Source organism: Stigmatopora argus, chromosome 14 (genome assembly GCF_051989625.1).
Source record: "Stigmatopora argus isolate UIUO_Sarg chromosome 14, RoL_Sarg_1.0, whole genome shotgun sequence".
NCBI lineage: Eukaryota > Metazoa > Chordata > Actinopteri > Syngnathiformes > Syngnathidae > Stigmatopora > Stigmatopora argus.
This window is the reverse complement of record NC_135400.1, coordinates 15,630,300-15,647,747: the sequence shown is the minus strand read 5'-3', so window position 1 is coordinate 15,647,747 and position 17,448 is coordinate 15,630,300. Positions and strand designations below refer to the sequence as shown.

Sequence of the window (17,448 nt, the reverse complement as noted above, 5' to 3'; positions counted from 1 at the left end):
CGTGAAACCACACTTAACAGCTAACCAACAACTGGTTCGCGGGTTTGAGTTTGGGTTTGATTTATTTAATAAGGGACAGCACATATTAATGAACATATATGTAAATAGGTAAGATTGTAGCCGAGGGCTAATTTCCATCTTTAGTCCCTTGTGTAGGTTGAAGATAAACGAGGACACATACACACAAGTAGCACAGTTTTAGACAGCATTGTGATTACAATTCTGTTAGTCTTACAGTCAGGCTTTAAGATGATTGGCCAAGAGATTCAGAGACGGGCATTGACGTATGTTAATTGGCATTGAGTTCCAGGTATGAACTGAAAAGGTGCTTTGGCTAATTTTGCACTATTTTTGAAGGGAACTACACAGTCACCTCTAGAGCCAGCCTTTGTTGATGTGTTGGAATTTTTTTGTACAAAATCTTGTAGTGGGGGAGGAGCTTTGTGTTGGATAGTTTTGTAAACTAAGGTGGCATCTGCAGATTTAACGGTATTGTCCCAGTTCAGGCGTTTGTATGTATTTTTTTTTCTTCTAATATCTGACAGTGGTGGTACGTTTTGGCTTTCTGTCCAATACTTAGAGCTTTCTTATAAATGGTTTCAATTGGTTTTAGTGTTGTTTTGCAGGCTGATGACCAACTTGTTGGGCAGTAGGTCATGTGTCATATGATCATTGTATATGTTTAAACTGGATAGACGAACCAAACACTGGATGTCCACGGGACAAAGGTGAGTTGAATTTACCTTCCAAGCAGGTTTGTTGCTGTCTTTTAGGTCATTATCCAGTGGAACCAGACCAGATCCTGTGCATTCCTGCGACTGCATCGTGCAATTTGTCCGTAGGTCTGGAATTTGGCCCGAAGGCTTGTTCCTCTGCCGGTTCCGCCGTCGCGTTTCCAGCTGGACGGCCCTGCGCCTGAGGTCGCACATTTGCTGGCGTTGCTCTGCATTCAGCTATAAGAGGGTTTGAGCTTTGATTCAGTGATGCTTAAGAATTCAACATGGAAACTAGAATGTTTGCTTTCTCAATAGCTGTATAAATATAGATAATATAAATATGTCGACTCTCGTGTCAAAAAAGCCTGATTTGACAGACTGCAGGGAACCATTGTGGGTATGCGCAATATTGCTAAGCATCTTGGGAAATGGTGTTCATAACAATCTTGCATCTGCTTTGTAATGAACACATATACAGTACTATATAAAAAAATGAATACAATGACTTTAATCGTTGTAAAAGCTTTGTATAGTCATCATTAGATTTTAGATATTTATGTATAGCAATGTTAAATATGTCCATGTGTGCATCCAATGTTCTTAGTCTTAAAATAAGTGAAGTGGGGTATGCATGAATTGTATTTAGTGATTCAATGAGCCATATACTTGTACCTTAAATATTAATTAGTACTTGCACAGTATCTGTATGGGTGAACTGGATTTTTTTGTCGTCAAATGGACTAGATGCGATGCCAAAATAGTTTTCAGCTAGTTTTTGGACCCATTACAAAACTTTTTCTCCCCCACACACATTTCCGTACTTAAGCTCGTGGTCGAAACAAAAACTCGCTCTTCATCAACAGTTGTTCTTTCATTCCCAGCCAAGCGATGATCTGATTAAGGATTCAGAGGTCACACTTGCCACATGACTAAGCTGCGTGTCTGTCGATATGTTTAATTCATTTCACTGCATATCAGGTATACATTAACATAAACAGCTGGGAAGGCCCAAGATGTCCGTTTGTTTCTTACCAGAGGAGACAGAACAGCTTTCCCACAGTGGAGGATGACGGATGAGTACGTCACGGGTGGCTCACATGTCCTTTTCTTGAATTTGCCCTCCTCCTGGAGCGTGGAAACACGACGTACGCAGAATTTCTCATAGCTTTCCATCCACATCGCCACCGTTGGACTGAAAGTAGAGTTGTTACACACGCTTGGGTCAATATGGGACTGCTTGACAAAAGAAAGGACTGTCTGCTTTTAGTGATGTTCATCACACTCATCAAATTCCTGCCATTCCATGACTGAGGCACCGCACATAGAATGAGAGTCTGCCGGCTATTATCTGATGTATTCTTTTTCCATTTGAAAAAAAATCCACATGGCCAAGGTCAATGACTCTCAATGCCGGGTCAAACATTTCGCCGTAAATCAAGTTGGAGTTCGACTGATCCTCATTTTCTAATTCTCATCTTTACTGTGAATGGGTTAAATATAAAATGCGAAATTTAAAATTCAATTTTATGAAGAAATACAGCAAGTTAATAGACATTTTAGCATGCTCATCAATGAATGATTAGTACAGATGCGCACGCATGACGCGGCTGATCCACCCATTTAATTGCCTACCCATTCTAGGAAGAAACGTCGACGATGATTCTCCTTTTTGATGCAAGTTTGGTCTTCGGTGATAATACTTCGGCGGTGTGTGCTGGAGGGACGAAAACAAAGCGATTGCAGTTATTAAAAATCTCCCGTTTGTCTTCCTATTCCCGGTGTGTCCATCACTGGCGTCGACGTCTTCCGGGGTAAAACAGCGCCTCCTAGCAACAGAGCTCAGGCCGCGTTCCAATACGCTCTATTCACAAATTGCCTTTCTGAAGAATTGAACATTTTGCAAGTTTTGCAAGTGCAATTTAAATTCCTTAAAAAGAGTTATACCATGAGTGTTTCGTTTTCATAAATATACATTCGTGTGCTACAAATTACTCTTTAAAAATACAAAAGGAGATTGGGGTTAGTAAAGCAGACAGCAAAATGGAACACACCGTCACCTTATCCACATGGCATTGAACACTAGAACTTAGTAATATTGTATTTCTGCAATATAAAAGATATTATCATAATCAATAGCTGCGGAATATATGTTACATGTTAGCATGAAATGGAACTTTTTGATTTGGATAGATGATACCATTTCATTGTCAATATCTCCCATCTAGCTTCGACGTTTCAATGATAAATAAATATTGAATCCATTTATGACTATTATTTTTGGACTAACAAGGAAGGCATTTACTGCCAATATCCATGTATACACTGGAAGAGCTAAAAAAAGACTTCACTCACCTCTTTGTTTTAATAAAAGATTAAAAACATTAGCTATGCTACATATGACTTTTCATTCAACCATGAGTACAGTACATAGTACAGTAGAACCTTGTAAGATTTTAGCCTTTTCCTTTCCCATCAGTACAAAAGGCACCAAAACAGCCAAGAGGATGGGGGTGCAAATTCTCTGTTAATTTACAACTCTGCATGTGCCTGCTGTCCACGATAAGGACACTAAAAGCCTTGGCACTGACTCATCCACAGTTGAAGTGAATTGGACATTTATTATTGTCAACAGCAGGCAATGAGTCCATCTTAAATCACTTCCTTGTCATTTTAGGGTACTTACAGGTCATTTCGGATCATTTCCTATTGATTTTAAGGGACTTTTCGGGATGCTTCTGCTTCGTTTGTCGGTTCCGGCACATTTTGGGGTATTTTGAGCCTCCTTTTAACTCCTTGGTTGCCATTTGAGGCGCCTTTTTGGACGGCAGGGACGGAAATAACATCACCTTTTATCACAGTATTCCAATCTTTTAAAAACAAATGATTGGGTTGGATTTCCAATCATATCACAGCTGTGTATAATGACAATAAAGGCTTTTGATTGATTGATTCCTTGTTCAAATGTTTCCCACCTGATGACTGTTCCAGACGTTAGAATGGATTGATTCAATTTTTTTCCTAAACAAATTCACTTTCAATAATTCATTCTAATGTCATGTTGGAAATAAATACGTTATTTTAAAAATAAAATAAAGGATACAAATTGCTACGATGGGTCTAGGGTCCTTCCACCTTGATAATATTGAGGTGTTGATCCTGCGTGGACACGCTGCAATCCTGAAGATCCCTTCCCGAACAGCCGCTTTGGAAATCCGCCGTTTTACTTCCGGCCTCTCGGAACGCCGGCGCGTGCGAGCGCTCGTAAGCGGGCGCGTAGGACTGGGCGTAGGGCGCGATCAGGCAGTTTTGCCGAGGGTACGCGTCCGCGTACGCCTGTTGAGTCTGCGGCGGGGTGAGCGCGAGCGGCAGGTCGTCAACGGCGGCGCCGCCGGCGCACGGCGGGTAGCCGTTGGCACCCTCGGCGTTCAGGTCGGGCAGTTTGAAGGCCTCCACGGGTTCCAGACTCTCCAGCGAGTCGTAGGTCGGCTGCATTTGGTTGCACTGGCCGAAGGTGACTTGGCCGTAGTTGAACGCGTCTTGGCCGTACGCGGAAGACGTGCTGGGCAGACAGGAAGGGGACGGAGTTTTGTCCTGCGCTTGCCGTGCGCCGGCGCAGGATCCCGCTTTGGCCGCCAGGCTCTGTAGGGTGCTGAGGATCTGCTTTTGAATGTGCGTCTGCTGCGCCTGCTCCCTCTCCATGCGGCTCTGCTGGTCCACTATCATCTTCACCGCCAAGCCCAGCACGCGCATCTCCGAGCCCAGCGTCCGGATCTGCTCCTGAAGTCCGCCCCTCGCCTCCTGAGTGGCCTCGCCGCCCGAGGATGGCACGCGAACGCCGACGGGAGACGAGGACGCGAGAGGCGGCGGCGGCGCGCGGGCGGGAAGCCGCGTACCGACTCGAGGCAGCGCGTGGAGGGAACGCGTGGAAAGACCCGTTCGCTGCGGGACGAGGCGCCTCGCCGCGCTCGAGTCTCCGTCTGGCAGCCCGCTCTGCAAAACGAGAAAAACATACCCAGCTTATTAACCGATATTGACGTCCAATCCAAACCATCTCATTTCTCGCCTTCTCTGTGGTCAGATCATAATGTGTTGATGCTCCAGCTGATGGTTGTTGTTGTTGTTGTTGTTGTTGTTGTGGTGACATTCCAGCTAAATCAGATCTTTGGATATCCCGCCTCAATAATGATGTTACCTGGTGGAACAAAAACACAGGAATTTAATATTCACTCATTTTGCCTAGTGCTTATCCTCACAAGGGTCGCATTAGTGTTTCAGCCTATCCCAGGCAAGTTTGGGCAGTAGGCGGGGGATACCCTGGATTGATTGCCAGCCAATCACAGGGCACAATGAGACAAACCTACCTGTCATGATTCTTTTTTACTATTTCACGAGGGCCGCCATTTTGTCAAATGACCTAAAATGATGTCACAAAGGCGCTGACCCAGTGATATGAATGTCACATTCCCGAACCCTTCTAACAACAACAAGCGCAATTTGGGTCGGTGACACGAAGCTTTGTTCAAACAATCCATAGCTATGCTAGTAAATTAAAAATATTAAATTCCCTGTTTTTGTGGCGGCACAGATTACTTTTTTGTTTATCTTTTTTTTTTTTACAACGGTGACAAGAAAAGACAGATTCCCACCTTCATTCTGTGCGTCAGCGCTTTATCCAAAATGCGTTTACGGGCGGCAAGCATGGAACTGGTGGCGGGGGAAGGGGTCGCTCTCCTCCTGCTGAAGGCCACGGACGCTGTTCCAGGAGAAGAAGTGGCGCTGGTTTCTGCTCTTTGCTGATTTGGCGCCAGAGAGGTGACGCTCACAATCTGGACGTCGTTATCGTCCGCGCTCTGCTGCCGCCGGTCGTCGGCGCTGTTTTGCCCGCCCCCGGATGCTTTGCCGTTACCGTCCGCTTCCGTGGACGCCTGTTTGGCGAACTTGGTAAAGCCGGCGCGGTGCGACGCGTCCCGCAGCAGGTGTTGCAGTCGTATGCTGCTCCAGCTTTCCTGTAGACCCCCGACTACATTTTGCACGGGAGCCGGTGGCACGGTGCGGCCGACCTCCAGGGGCCGGACCCTGCCCGGCCGCCTGCCTTGGAACTCCCTGAGGAACAGGTAGATAGCCTGCGCCGACACCTTGATGTTCTCCAGCTCCAACACGGCTTTGATCTTGCGGAAGCTCAGGCCGGCTTTCCTCAGCTCCACCACTTTGCGCTTGGCGGCGTCATCCAGGCGACCCATGGCGTCGATCGTATCTGTGGAAAACATAACATAATATAGGCAATATGATATATGAGATAGGAAAAGTTTATTTATACCACTCTATCGCTATCTATTACATGGAACAGCTCATTTTTGGGAAATATGTCATGTCATAAATCAGTCATTCATCAATCACCATTATGACTGAGTTATTAAAATAGAGTAGAAATGGAGACTATATCATTATTAAAACATGCCTAAAAAGTGTAAAGAAATTTAATTCATTTATTTAAAACAATACATTATTGTTAGATTATTGAATTGACAGCTAAAACGACCATATTTCCAAACGCATTGCATATGAAAAACAAAATAAAAATGAACATATATGAATTAGGGGAACAAACGTGCAATATAAATACGGAAATATGTACTAGTATTAACATCAAACCTTCCTTTCTTGTACAAACATCCGAAAAAAACATAATTTTGCGTCACTCAACACTACAATAAACCAAAGCTCACCTTGTGGAGGAAAGAAAGACTATTAATGAGTTTGGAGAGGGGTTTTGGTGGAAAATATGCTCCGCCGACAAAGCTACCGTTTTAGTTTTATCCAGGAGCGCATAAATAAACAAATGAGTTGTAAGTGGCGCTCAGTTAGGGTCGTCACTTCCGGCTTCAGTCGTCATCAGAGAGCGACTCTCAAGGCCCTGCAGTCGCCCGGGTTTTTTTTTCACCTGAATTTAACAAGATGTAAGTTTACAATTATTTTAAATAGTTGCATGTGATACAATAACATTATTTGCTAATGTTTAGGGCTTCCAACGATGTACCGTGGAGCAGGGTGTTATAAATACTTAATATGTCGAGAATTTTTGCGATTTTACGGCAGCCCCGTGGTGTCCGCTTGCCTGAGTCGAATCGGCCTCAATGAAATCAATGGATGGCGGCGTTTTTTTCCCTTCCATATTATTTTTTGAATCCCCCTCTTCTTTTTGTTTCGGGAATTTCTCCACTCCGTGTGATCACTGTTTAAATCCGATTAGTGTTGAGAACTAAGTTCCAGCAAAACCGAATTCTGGAACAATGCGCCGTCGTGAAGCTAGCAAGCTAGCATATGAGCGACTGCCATTTATTAATTGTTGAAACATTTTAAATGAATTTAAATCAACTACTGCCTAAACTCAATAACAATCGATTTCGATGGACACCCCCAAGATCATAATGCAACCGGATTTTCATATGGACAGCAATATGCATCATACGGAGGGTTTCCTATTAAATTGGCTATTGCATTTGCGTATTGACTCTCCAGGGTGGCTTTGTATTTGACGATGGTGCAAGATAAAACATGGAGGGCGAAATACTACTATTAATAACACATAGTAATAATAAATAAATAAGCATAACAAAAAAAATATTATTTTCTGGGGAACTTGTTGCCGTTTAATGTTTGCGGGTTAGATTTGGAGCTTGTTCAATCGCGACATAAAACTACGGAAAAACTGATTTTTAGGCCAATTTTATGACGGTATTTTTTCTTGTAGGGCTCCATCGCCCACCAAGCGAAAGGAAGAGGAGAAAACTAAAGAGCGGGGCAAGGAAAAGTCTGCGGCCAAGGATGGCGAAAAAGACAGAGGTCGGGATAAAGCCAGGAAACGCCGCAGCGCGTCCACTGGAAGCAGCAGCAGCAGGTTTGAAGTCCACAATCGCAAGTCGTCCGTAGAAGGGTAGAACGGACAAAGAAACGGAAAGAAAAAAACATCCGGATTGGCCTTATTCAAACAATTGCTTCTGGTGTGTTTTGCCCACATTTTCCAGCAGCAGCTCCGGTTCCAGCTCGGGCTCGTCCAGCGGCTCCAGTTCTTCCGGAAGCAGCCACACGGGCTCGTCCAGCTCCAGATCGTCGTCGTCCTCCAGCTCCTCGGGCTCGCCCAGTCCCAGCCGCCGGCGCCACGACAACCGCCGCCGCTCGCGCTCGACGTAAGTACAGCTTGATCTTATGGACGTGCGTTGGTGTGTGTGTGTGTGTGTGTTTGCTTCTGATCGGGGACAACCCTACTTGACAATCGGGCCTCCATCGGCTTGCTTTCTCACGACCATCAACACTTGTCCTTCAGGTCCAAAACACAGAAGAGGGGAGACGACAAGGATAAGGACAAGGAGAGGAGGAAGAGAACCCCCAGCCCAAAACCCACCAAAGTTCACCTGGGGAGACTGACCAGGAACGTCACCAAGGTCGCCCCCCCCTTCGCCGTCGACGGCCGTAGACCTTCCGGTATTTGGGAATCAAAATGACACGTTTCTCCCCACCCGCAGGATCACATCCAGGAGATCTTCGCCACGTACGGCAAAATCAAGTCGGTGGAGATGCCCATGGAGCGACAGGTGCCCCACATGTCCAAGTGCTTCGCTTACGTGGAGTACGAGAGTCCCGAGGAGGCCCAGAAGGCCCTCAAGTACATGGATGGAGGTGGGTGGCGCTCGGGTTTAGGGTCGAGGGCGGGCAAACTGGTTCTCAAGGGCCGCTGCTGGTGTAGCTTTTTGTTCCAAGCGACATAGAGTTGAACCAACGGGGGTTGGGCTGTAACAAGAAGCATCTGATTGCACCGTCCAACGCCTTTTGCTCGCAGGTCAGATCGACGGGCAGGAGATCACGGCGGCCGCCGTGCTGCCCCAGAGGGTGCGTCCTCCCCCCCGCCGGCTGTCTCCCCCTCGCCGGATGCCCCCTCCGCCGCCCATGTGGCGACGCAGCCCACCGCGCATGAGGAGAAGGTGGGTTTTGATCGTGATCTATTCACTGGAATCGGACAATCAGCTATTTTGGGAGGGTTAAAAATGAAAATATTTCATGTGAATCAATGCAATTTTAGGGGAATTTTCTATGATGCCGCTCTGTTAACTTCTGTTGGTTTTATGGCATTTTCAGTTCCCTTTTGGTTGATTTTTGTGGCCTTTTCAAGTCATTGATACCGGGTCAAATCCTGTTACTTTTGGAGCATTTCTGTGTCACTTGCAGATTATTTTGAGGCCTTTCTCTTGTTGTTATTGGCTCACTTTCTACTTTATTTTGGGGCATTTTTCAGGTCATATTTGGAAATCGGAGCAATCACTCTAAAGTAGTTTTTAAATATATACATTAAATCTTACATTCAGATGATTTTATTCATTTTTTTGTTCCCCTCGAATGTACCTCCAGGTCCCGCTCACCGAGGAGACGTTCCCCCGTCCGCCGCCGTTCCCGTTCGAGATCCACCGGCCGCAGACGTCACCGTTCCCGCTCCAGCTCCAACTCGTCCAGATAAACCACTCGGCTGTTTCCAGCACCATTACAAATTTCATTTTCCTATAACAAATAGAAAACAATTCAAAAAGTTAACGTCTTGCTGTTGTGGAAATTTTTCCCATTTTTTTTTCAAATGTCATTGTGAGTTTCTTGTCATTTTTACTGCATTGGTCCTTTTGAGTCAATGTATCGACTTTTAGGTGGTTGGAAAAATAAAACTTGTTCAACATCAGCACTTTCTTTCTGTATGATTTTTTGTCAAATATGATATTATTTATAGGTCATTGACTGCAAAAATCAAAGCATTGAGGAAAAGTGTCCTTAAGATATACTACACCAAGGTCATGCAATATTTAGGATACACTCAATAGAACCAACGTATAAGTATAGCACATTTTAACATGTTTCTGAACATCCAAAACCCTTAAATTGTAAACCATACTCATTTACTATCATATTTGGCTTAATTGTTCTTTATTTTAGTCATGCAGGTGATTTTTTTTTAAATTTCCAACATACCACGGCGTTCCGTACAAAAGAGTCCGTGCGGATGTAATACACGCTACTGGCGCTAGAGGTCTCTGCCCACTACGAAAATTAACTATACAATATTGCCATAGTGTGTGTCTCGTTGCGAGTTAAATGTACCTCGTCCTTCCTTCCGTCTTCCCATGCGCCGAGTCCGGCGACGTCTTCTTGTCGTGCAGGACTTTGGCACGTCTTAGCAGGCGAGAAGATGTCTTTTGAGAGAGAAAATGGCAGGAGGAGAATGATGGAACTTTTGGACAAACCCGGAAATCGAAAGTGCGCCGACTGCGGAACGACAGGTACACTCAATTGATGCTACGGCACACTAGTTCTTTTCCCTCAATCAAATGCGAATATATCATCACCAACTTATTTAATTCCTGTACTGCAACTACAATTTTGTTAGCAACCTGTTGCTTAGAAACGCACACACGGGACCTAAAAAAAAGAGAGAATTCTTATTTTTCTGAATTGTGTTTCTTAATCATCTAAAAATAAAAAATCATGTCTAAAAAGCCAGAGGATGCTTTTTGCTATTTTTCACTAGCTTGCTTCCAAATCTCAGTTAATTACAAATCTAACTTTTGGCAAGTTCGCACGCTTTCATTGTTTTATTCAAACCCGTAAGTAAGTGATCACCCGTGACCTCGTCTACATTTCAAGATGAGCAAATAAGTCTCAAAAAGGAGCCAATCATTGTGCAGACAGCCAGTTTTGGGGTCACTTTGGCCCATTTTTGCTGACATTTGAAGAAAAAAAATAAAAATAAAATAGAAGTCAATTTCTTGTCGCCACAGATCCAGAATGGGCGTCGTATACTCTGGGTGTTTTTGTATGTCACAGCTGCTCGGGCCTTCACAGAAACATCGCTCAGATCAGCAAAGTCAAATCTCTTCTGTTGGACCCTTGGACCACGGACCAGTTGGAGGTTGGAACAGTTTTTCCCCAAACCTTTTGAGCTGCGGTCCACTTTTTGCATTAAAAAAATCTCAAGGCACACCACCAAATCTTCTCATTTAAAACGATATCACCTATATTAGCATTATAAAGTCGTTATCATCAAAGTTTTATCAACAGGAATCATATGAACCCCAAAAACAATTCCAAAATCTTCCAAAAATGTTTACATCGACCCAATGGGTGGCCAGCCAATCGCAGGGCACAATGAGACAAACAACCAATCACTCATAGCTAGGGGCAAATCAGCCTAACATGGATGTCTTTGGAATGTGGGAGGAAACTGGAGTACCCGGAGAAAACCCACGCAGGCCCGGGGAGAACATGCAAACTTCACACAGGTGGACCGACCTGGATTCGAACCCAGGTCCCCCACTGTGAGGCCGACGTAATGTTCGTCCTGTCCTCTCAATTTTAATCTCATAGTAGTTCCATTTTAATCAGGTAATATTACGATTTTTCTCCCGGAATATTACAATTTATGAATCCTGACCAGTGGGTTGGAGGGTTAAAAAGCAACAATTTAAAAAAAGCACCAGAGCGGCGGCTCGCGTGCATGGAGATAGCGTATCGCTGCTAAACATCTTATTTCACTTCCTTCTCTCATGCAGTTTATGGACTCTGTGGGAAACCACGGCGCCAAAGCCAAATTTGAGCAGAAGGTCCCCATTTTCTACTACCGGCCCTCCCACAAAGACTGTGCGTAAGTGACCCCCAAAAATAACCATGTCTTCTATTTTAGATTAGATTATATTAGAACAATATTTCATCCCGTATTCGGGAAATTTCTTGGTTGCAGTAGCAAGACAGACATAAGACACACAAGACATTGTAGACCTAGGTAAGAAACTGGAGCCACACACAGGAAGTCTTTTTTAAATTACATTTAAATTTAATTCAATTTAATTCAATTTAATTCAATTCAATTCAATTTAATTCAATTTAATTCAATTCAATGGAATTCAATGGAATTCAATGGAATTAAATTGAATTACAATTAAATTACATTTAAATTTAATTGAAATTAAAATTTAATTTTAAATGTAAAACAATGATTTATACATTGTACATACCTGTCAATCAACTTTTCCAAATTAATTCAATTTAATTCAATTCAATGGAATTCAATGGAATTAAATTGAATTACAATTAAATTGAATTACATTTAAATTTAATTGAAATTAAAATTTAATTTTAAATGTAAAAAAAATGATTTATACATTGTACATACCTGTCAATCAACTTTTCCAATGGGGCGGAGTCAAACTGCAAGTGGTATTTCTTGTCTCATCCGGAAACAATTTTAACGCTGCGTCATCGCCATCAGATGGTGACAATGCAATTTTTTTTAGATGAGTCGACTTTTGTAGAATCAAAAATTCTTTCATTTGATTGATGTTAGTCTCTCTCTGTAATTCAAGAAGGTAAAACTCTTAAAATACAACTATTTTGATCTTTTTTAATACTTCTAATAATTGTCAAATTTACATCCCCATTTCTTTGAAATAAAACAGAAAACTTACAATAATTGTAAATATTCTCTTATTTTTTCTTTGAAAAATATTGGTCAAAAATACACAAAAAAGCATTCAATTTAATTCAATGTCCCGCATGCAGACTTTTGAGGGAGCAGTGGATTCGCGCCAAGTACGAAAGGAAGGAGTTCACGCCTGCGGGGGTGCAGGAGCCGTACTCGGCAGGTAACAAAAACTCACTCCGGATACAAAAAAGGGTGACATTTAGTCTGGAAAACACAGTATTTTGCCAATTCCGTGACTTGCACTGCCTTCTGTCAATAGAGCTTTGTGTTGTGTTGTGAAATGCATCAGCGAAGAAGAAAGCACCTCTTTTGTGTCGCCGTTATTGAATTATTAGCCGCTAGCATCATTTCCTTTGCCGGGAAATGTATTTCAGATGTTATATCTTCCTCTTTTTGCTGCTATTTTCAATGAAAAGGCTTCCTTTCTTTGGGAGAAATCACATTATGGCTTATTTTCTGCCTATTTTATGACTGTCGTTAGCAGCAAGCCCCCAAAAAAAGAACATGACAGTGTTGTTGTTGTTTTTTTCTTCTTTTTGTTCCGTTGCCTTTTGTGGTTGAGCCTCGGGTGCGTGTTGGGCAACGATAACGCGTCTTCCTGCAGCGCAATTTCTGCTCATGGGCGGAAAGAGACGAGAGATGAGAAAAAAAGTATTTTTGGTTTCATTGAGGAAATGAGATGAAGCCCAATTGTTGATAGGAAGGACAAACGGATGACAGTCGCTAAAATATTTTCGATTTATCAAGATTTGAGATGTCCCGGATCCGATTTGACGTGATCGGAAATCGGCTCCGATCGCGTCATTTTCGGGGCTAAAAATGATTAAAAAAATATGTATATATTTTTCTTTATTTTAGAATGTTAACCCATTAACTGCCACTGTGTTGAACGTAAATTGCTGTCAATGGCAGTAAAACATGATCACTCAATGCCACTCCTAATAGATTTGATGTTTATAAATACAAATAAGTAACTAATCCTCAGCTATATTACCAAAAATACCTGTGCATTAGCTAATGTTTATGATGCTTAATCCCTGCCACTTTTGTTTCATGGTGCGTCAGGCTACCGCGAGGGGTTTCTATGGAAACGAGGACGGGACAACGGGCAGTACCTCAGGCGAAAGTTCGTCCTGTCCGAAAAGGAGGGGGTGCTCAAGTACTTCAACAAGCAGGACGTTAGTAGTCACTTTCTGTCTTTCTTCTGTCATTGGGGTGTCACACTCTTGTTTGGGGGGCCGCATTCATGCCAACTGGACCGGACCGGTTTATTTTGGGCCACTTCCTGGTCGCTGTTGACGTCATTGGCCCTGAAAGATGAACATCCGCAAGCAGTTTGAGTGAATTGGACATCTGTCATAATCAATAGCTTCCATTTTAGGGTACTTACGGTAAATTTTAGATCGTTTCCTTTTGATTTTGGGGGACTTTCCAGTAGAAGGTGGCCAGGTGGGTGAGTGGTTAGCGCGTCGGCCTCGCAGCTCTGGGGTCCTGGGTTCGAATCCAGGCCGGTCCACCTATGTGGAGTTTGCATGTTCTGCGTTGGTTTCCTCCGGGTAGTCTGGTTTCCTCTCACATTCCAAAAACATCTGGGTGTCCCCCGCTTCGGGGCCAGAGTCATCTGGGATAGGCTCCAGCACCCCCTGCAACCCTAATGAGGATAAAGCGGTTCAGAAAATTAGATGAGATGAATACACACACAGTATGATTGAGCTACAAAAGTACCCGTTAGACAGAAACCCCCCACGAGCCGGATCAAACCCCCCCAGCGGGCCACTAGCGGCCCGCCAGCCGCACATTTGACACCACCACTCTGGATTATTTTTGCAAGACATTGCTCGGAAACGACAACGAGCCGATAACAAAGTCAGGATTTTGGTTTTCTTTCCAGGCTCGAGAGCCCAAAGCCATCATGGACTTGAGTTCGGTGAACGCCAGCTTCCAGCCAACCAAAATTGGCACCGCCCACGGGCTTCAAATAACCTATTTGAAGGACAACAGCACTCGCAATATCTTTGTTTATCACGAGGACGGCAAGGTGGCGTTCAACAGCACGCAATGAGTATATTCGCTCATATAGTACCATTGTTTAGGCAGTGCTCACATTTGGCTCATTGTTGGACCCTTATCACATAAAAAAAGGATATCAATATAGTATTACATTTTAAAGCCGTGGGCTGTTGTTTATTGAATAAAAATATCAATATCTGCAGGTTAGGTTTTTCAAAAAGAAATCCTAGCAACGTTCACTTTGCAATTTTCTCCTAGTTGGCGTGCAACGTTCAATGTCACTTAGTAATTTTGGTGTCCTCTCGTGAAGGAAATGGTGGACTGGTTCAACGCCATTCGAGCAGCCCGGTTACACTACCTCCAAGTGGCTTTCCCGGGAGCACCCGCAGATGTTGTAAGTCCATTTCACACCCCAATAATTTGTTGTGTTGCAATCGCATCGGGTCAAAAACTCCTCTACTTTTGCTTCTTTCTGTTTTCCAGTTGTCGCCCAAGTTAACCAGGAACTACGTCAAGCAGGGCTTGATGGAAAAGACCGGTCCTAAGGTGACAGACGCCGTTTTGCCTGTTGTTGTGGGGTGCAAAATGGTCACGGCGCTTATCTTTTTGACAGCAAACTGAGTGTTTTAGGAAGAGATGGTTCGCTCTGGACGATAGGAGGCTCATGTACTTCAGAGATCCGCTGGTGAGTACCTCACAATTACTTCCTTCCTTCCCAGACAGTAATACTTTGACATATGAGTGTCCCAACATACGAGGAAAATTCAGAGCATTTGTTTCCTGTCTGTACAGAATAACGTCACATTTTAGTATTGAAGATCATAACCACTACTAGATAGACATTTGTTATTTTGTGAGTACGTAGTGAATTTGAACAATTAAAAAAAATATTTTTTCATTGTAATATCCTGTTTTTGGTGGGTTTTTTCCAGAGGTTGGGAACAGATTCATTTGTGTTTACCGTATTTTTCGGATTATAAGTCGCAGTTTTTTTTTTTCATCGTTTGGCCGGGGGATCAATTTGTGTGAAATTATTAACACTTATTATTTTTATTTGAAATTGCCTTTCAAGATGACATGTTTTTGGTGTTGGATTTTATCAAATAAATTTCCCCCAAAAATGCGACTTATACTCCAGTGCGACTTATATATGTTTTTTCCTACTTTAATTATGCATTTGTTGGCTGGTGCGACTTATAGTCCAGAAAATACAGTAGTTATTTTATATGAGAAAAATTGATTTGAGATACGAGTGATTTTGACACACGAACGCATTGAGCTCGTATCTCGAGGCATTTCTGTATTTGCGTCTCTAACGTAACAAACCGCCTCGCAAGGACGCCTACGCCCGAGGCGAAGTGTTCATCGGCAGCGAGGACAGCGGCTACGGCGTCCTGCCGGGCCTCCCGCCGGGCGTTCAGGGCTCCCATTGGCAGTTCGGGATCACCCTAGCCACGCCGGACAGGAAGTTCCTTTTGGCGTGCGAGAGCGAGCGGGATCGGAGCGAATGGATAGCGACCTTTCAGACCGTGGTGGAGCGACCCATGCTTCCTCAAGACTACGCTGGTATTTTACCGAAAGATAGGACGGCCGTCACCGTCTTTGGCAGCCGGTGGGGTGTGCTATACTGAATGACGCGTGTTTGTTCTTTCCGCAGTGGAGGCCCATTTTAAACACAAACCGTGACTGTTTGGCTTTTAGAAGAAGGAGTCGACTAACAAGGATTCTTCTAAATGTTCCCTGTCGAACGCGCAAGTAAGAACAAACAGACTTACTTATATATGGCTTAAAACCTACATTATTTATTTTTCTTGCACTCCAAAAGTCTTAAAAAGTGCCAGTTTTGCTGCTTAGGTATTTTTTTAACAGTACGGGGAGACATTTTGTTTTGTTCCTGCAACTTCAATGCTATGCAACATTTTTATAGACTTACATGGTTTAAAGTCCAGATGACTGAAAATTCCTAAAAACTGCCAGTTTTTTTATTTTACAGTAGGAAGACATTGTTTTAATTGTTCAATAGTTTGACCGACATTGTGCTAAGCTACAAATGCTAATTCGCGCCTCATTGTTTTAAAGAGTGTACAGTAATCCCTCGAATATCGCGGCTTCACTGCACCGCTGATTTTTTTTCTGGGGGAAAAATAATTTATTTTTAGTTCAAAAAAATGTGAAAATCCACGTTGGTCTGGTCTACATTAACCGCGATATTCGAGGGATTACTGTAATGTGCAGAAAACTTGTTTACAACACGCACCTTGCTAATGCTGCTATTTTGGTTAGCAAAATGCAATTTGTCAACAAGCACCATTTGTAACTACACTTACTTGGAGTATTCATCTCTATTATGTTTATTTATTCAAGTATTATTTGAGGAACTGTCAATTTCAACAAAACGACTTCACCAAATGCTTGAAAACTTATTTTTGCCAAGTACTTTGTATTTTTTTATGAACAAGTATACACATTAGAATACTGTTTTGTGTTTTTCTTGCACATCTTAAATATGCTCCGAAATTGTCAACGCTTAAATATTAAAGTCAACAATGAACACGAACTTGAACACAAATGTGTCTATTTTTAATCCTCCTAATTTCTTCCATGCTATACTTAATTTACACTGTGCAAAATATACGTATAAAGCACAATTTGGGGGGAATTTATAACAGAGAAAGGTGTTCCTTACTTGGCCACGGCGGTGAAGACCAAGTCTACGTTGAGACCTGACCTGGGGCTGGTCTCCGTGAAGGGAACCCCAAACTCCTGCAACGCAAAAACCTTTAATAGAACATTTATATCATTCATACACGTTCCATGCCGAGCCGGGAGAAAATGTCCACCAAGACAGCTCTTTGTCAGATTGGATTATTATTATTATTATTGTTATTTTTCGTGTAGATACATTTGGCCTGTGGAAGTCAGTGTAATTACACCAAAGCGCCACCAGAGGGTAACACACGAACACCTTGACACACTTGACTTTTCAAATACATGAACTTATTTTCCTTGTGATTTGCAAGTTCATTCATTTGTCGGACCGATGATCCTCACATGAGTCGCCAACTATAGGCTGCAGGTGGGGCACACACCCTGAATTGATGGCCAGCCAATCACAAGGTTGCAACAATTCAATTTTTTTTTATTTTTTTTTAGCTTTTTGCAATTTTATCATGATGATTTGGTTTACAGCTTAACACCCTCGCAGAC

General features: G+C 43.0%; 4 protein-coding genes and 1 long non-coding RNA gene across 8 annotated transcripts in view; 2 read left to right on the top strand and 3 right to left on the bottom strand.

Annotated features, from left to right (window-relative positions):
• ccp110 (centriolar coiled-coil protein 110) overlaps window positions 1-2,744 on the bottom strand; it is a 52,133-nt gene extending 49,389 nt beyond the window's left edge. For all 3 annotated transcript variants that reach the window (XM_077619785.1, XM_077619784.1, XM_077619783.1), the window contains exons 1-3: window positions 2,349-2,744; window positions 1,749-1,908; window positions 744-953 (exon numbers count right to left, since the gene is read on the bottom strand). In XM_077619785.1, coding sequence (XP_077475911.1) covers window positions 744-953; window positions 1,749-1,895 — 357 coding nt within the window. In that variant the 5' untranslated portion in view covers window positions 1,896-1,908; window positions 2,349-2,744. The remainder of the gene's footprint in view (window positions 1-743; window positions 954-1,748; window positions 1,909-2,348) is intronic.
• Window positions 2,745-3,064: 320 nt separating this feature from the next.
• On the bottom strand, window positions 3,065-6,646 carry LOC144088935 (uncharacterized). Its single transcript, XM_077619673.1, has 4 exons — window positions 6,443-6,646; window positions 5,363-5,970; window positions 4,780-4,908; window positions 3,065-4,706 (listed from the first exon to the last, which is right to left on the bottom strand). Exons 2-4 carry the CDS (start codon window positions 5,954-5,956, stop codon window positions 3,834-3,836), a joined length of 1,596 nt encoding a protein of 531 aa, XP_077475799.1. The 5' UTR covers window positions 5,957-5,970; window positions 6,443-6,646; the 3' UTR covers window positions 3,065-3,833.
• On the top strand, window positions 6,569-9,438 carry rnps1 (RNA binding protein S1, serine-rich domain). 2 transcript variants are annotated; one of them, XM_077619675.1, is made up of 7 exons: window positions 6,569-6,673; window positions 7,468-7,614; window positions 7,745-7,903; window positions 8,041-8,158; window positions 8,240-8,393; window positions 8,554-8,695; window positions 9,120-9,438. In XM_077619675.1, coding segments are annotated over exons 1-7 (828 nt in total). In that variant the 5' UTR covers window positions 6,569-6,671; the 3' UTR covers window positions 9,226-9,438. The 2 variants fall into 2 exon arrangements, with proteins under 2 accessions (XP_077475801.1, XP_077475800.1); XM_077619674.1 differs by having other exon boundaries at window positions 7,742-7,903.
• A 416-nt stretch (window positions 9,439-9,854) lies between these two features.
• LOC144088563 (uncharacterized) lies at window positions 9,855-13,473 on the bottom strand. Its single transcript, XR_013304900.1, has 3 exons — window positions 13,347-13,473; window positions 11,923-12,100; window positions 9,855-9,946 (listed from the first exon to the last, which is right to left on the bottom strand). It is a non-coding gene; the product is annotated as an uncharacterized LOC144088563 (long non-coding RNA).
• Window positions 9,875-16,772, top strand: LOC144088562 (arf-GAP with dual PH domain-containing protein 1-like). Its single transcript, XM_077619041.1, has 11 exons — window positions 9,875-10,033; window positions 10,532-10,662; window positions 11,303-11,394; window positions 12,309-12,391; window positions 13,297-13,409; window positions 14,123-14,269; window positions 14,552-14,635; window positions 14,725-14,787; window positions 14,855-14,926; window positions 15,579-15,807; window positions 15,899-16,772. The coding sequence occupies exons 1-11, from the start codon at window positions 9,943-9,945 to the stop codon at window positions 15,925-15,927; spliced, it is 1,134 nt and encodes a 377-aa protein (XP_077475167.1). The 5' UTR covers window positions 9,875-9,942; the 3' UTR covers window positions 15,928-16,772.
• Window positions 16,773-17,448: the final 676 nt, after the last annotated feature.

Coding starts and splice junctions, on each gene's coding strand:
- LOC144088935 (XM_077619673.1), bottom strand. CDS start 5,956: ATGGGTCGCCTGGATGACGCCGCCAAGCGCAAAGTGGTGGAGCTGAGG. Junction 4,909..5,362: donor CGCTGACGCACAGAATGAAG/GTGGGAATCTGT, acceptor TTGTTCCACCAG/GTAACATCATTATTGAGGCG. Junction 4,707..4,779: donor ATGATCTGACCACAGAGAAG/GCGAGAAATGAG, acceptor CTCGTTTTGCAG/AGCGGGCTGCCAGACGGAGA.
- rnps1 (XM_077619674.1), top strand. Junction 7,904..8,040: donor CGCCGCCGCTCGCGCTCGAC/GTAAGTACAGCT, acceptor CTTGTCCTTCAG/GTCCAAAACACAGAAGAGGG. Junction 8,159..8,239: donor TGACCAGGAACGTCACCAAG/GTCGCCCCCCCC, acceptor CCCCACCCGCAG/GATCACATCCAGGAGATCTT.
- LOC144088562 (XM_077619041.1), top strand. CDS start 9,943: ATGTCTTTTGAGAGAGAAAATGGCAGGAGGAGAATGATGGAACTTTTG. Junction 10,034..10,531: donor CGCCGACTGCGGAACGACAG/GTACACTCAATT, acceptor TTGTCGCCACAG/ATCCAGAATGGGCGTCGTAT. Junction 15,808..15,898: donor GCTTCCTCAAGACTACGCTG/GTATTTTACCGA, acceptor TTCTTTCCGCAG/TGGAGGCCCATTTTAAACAC.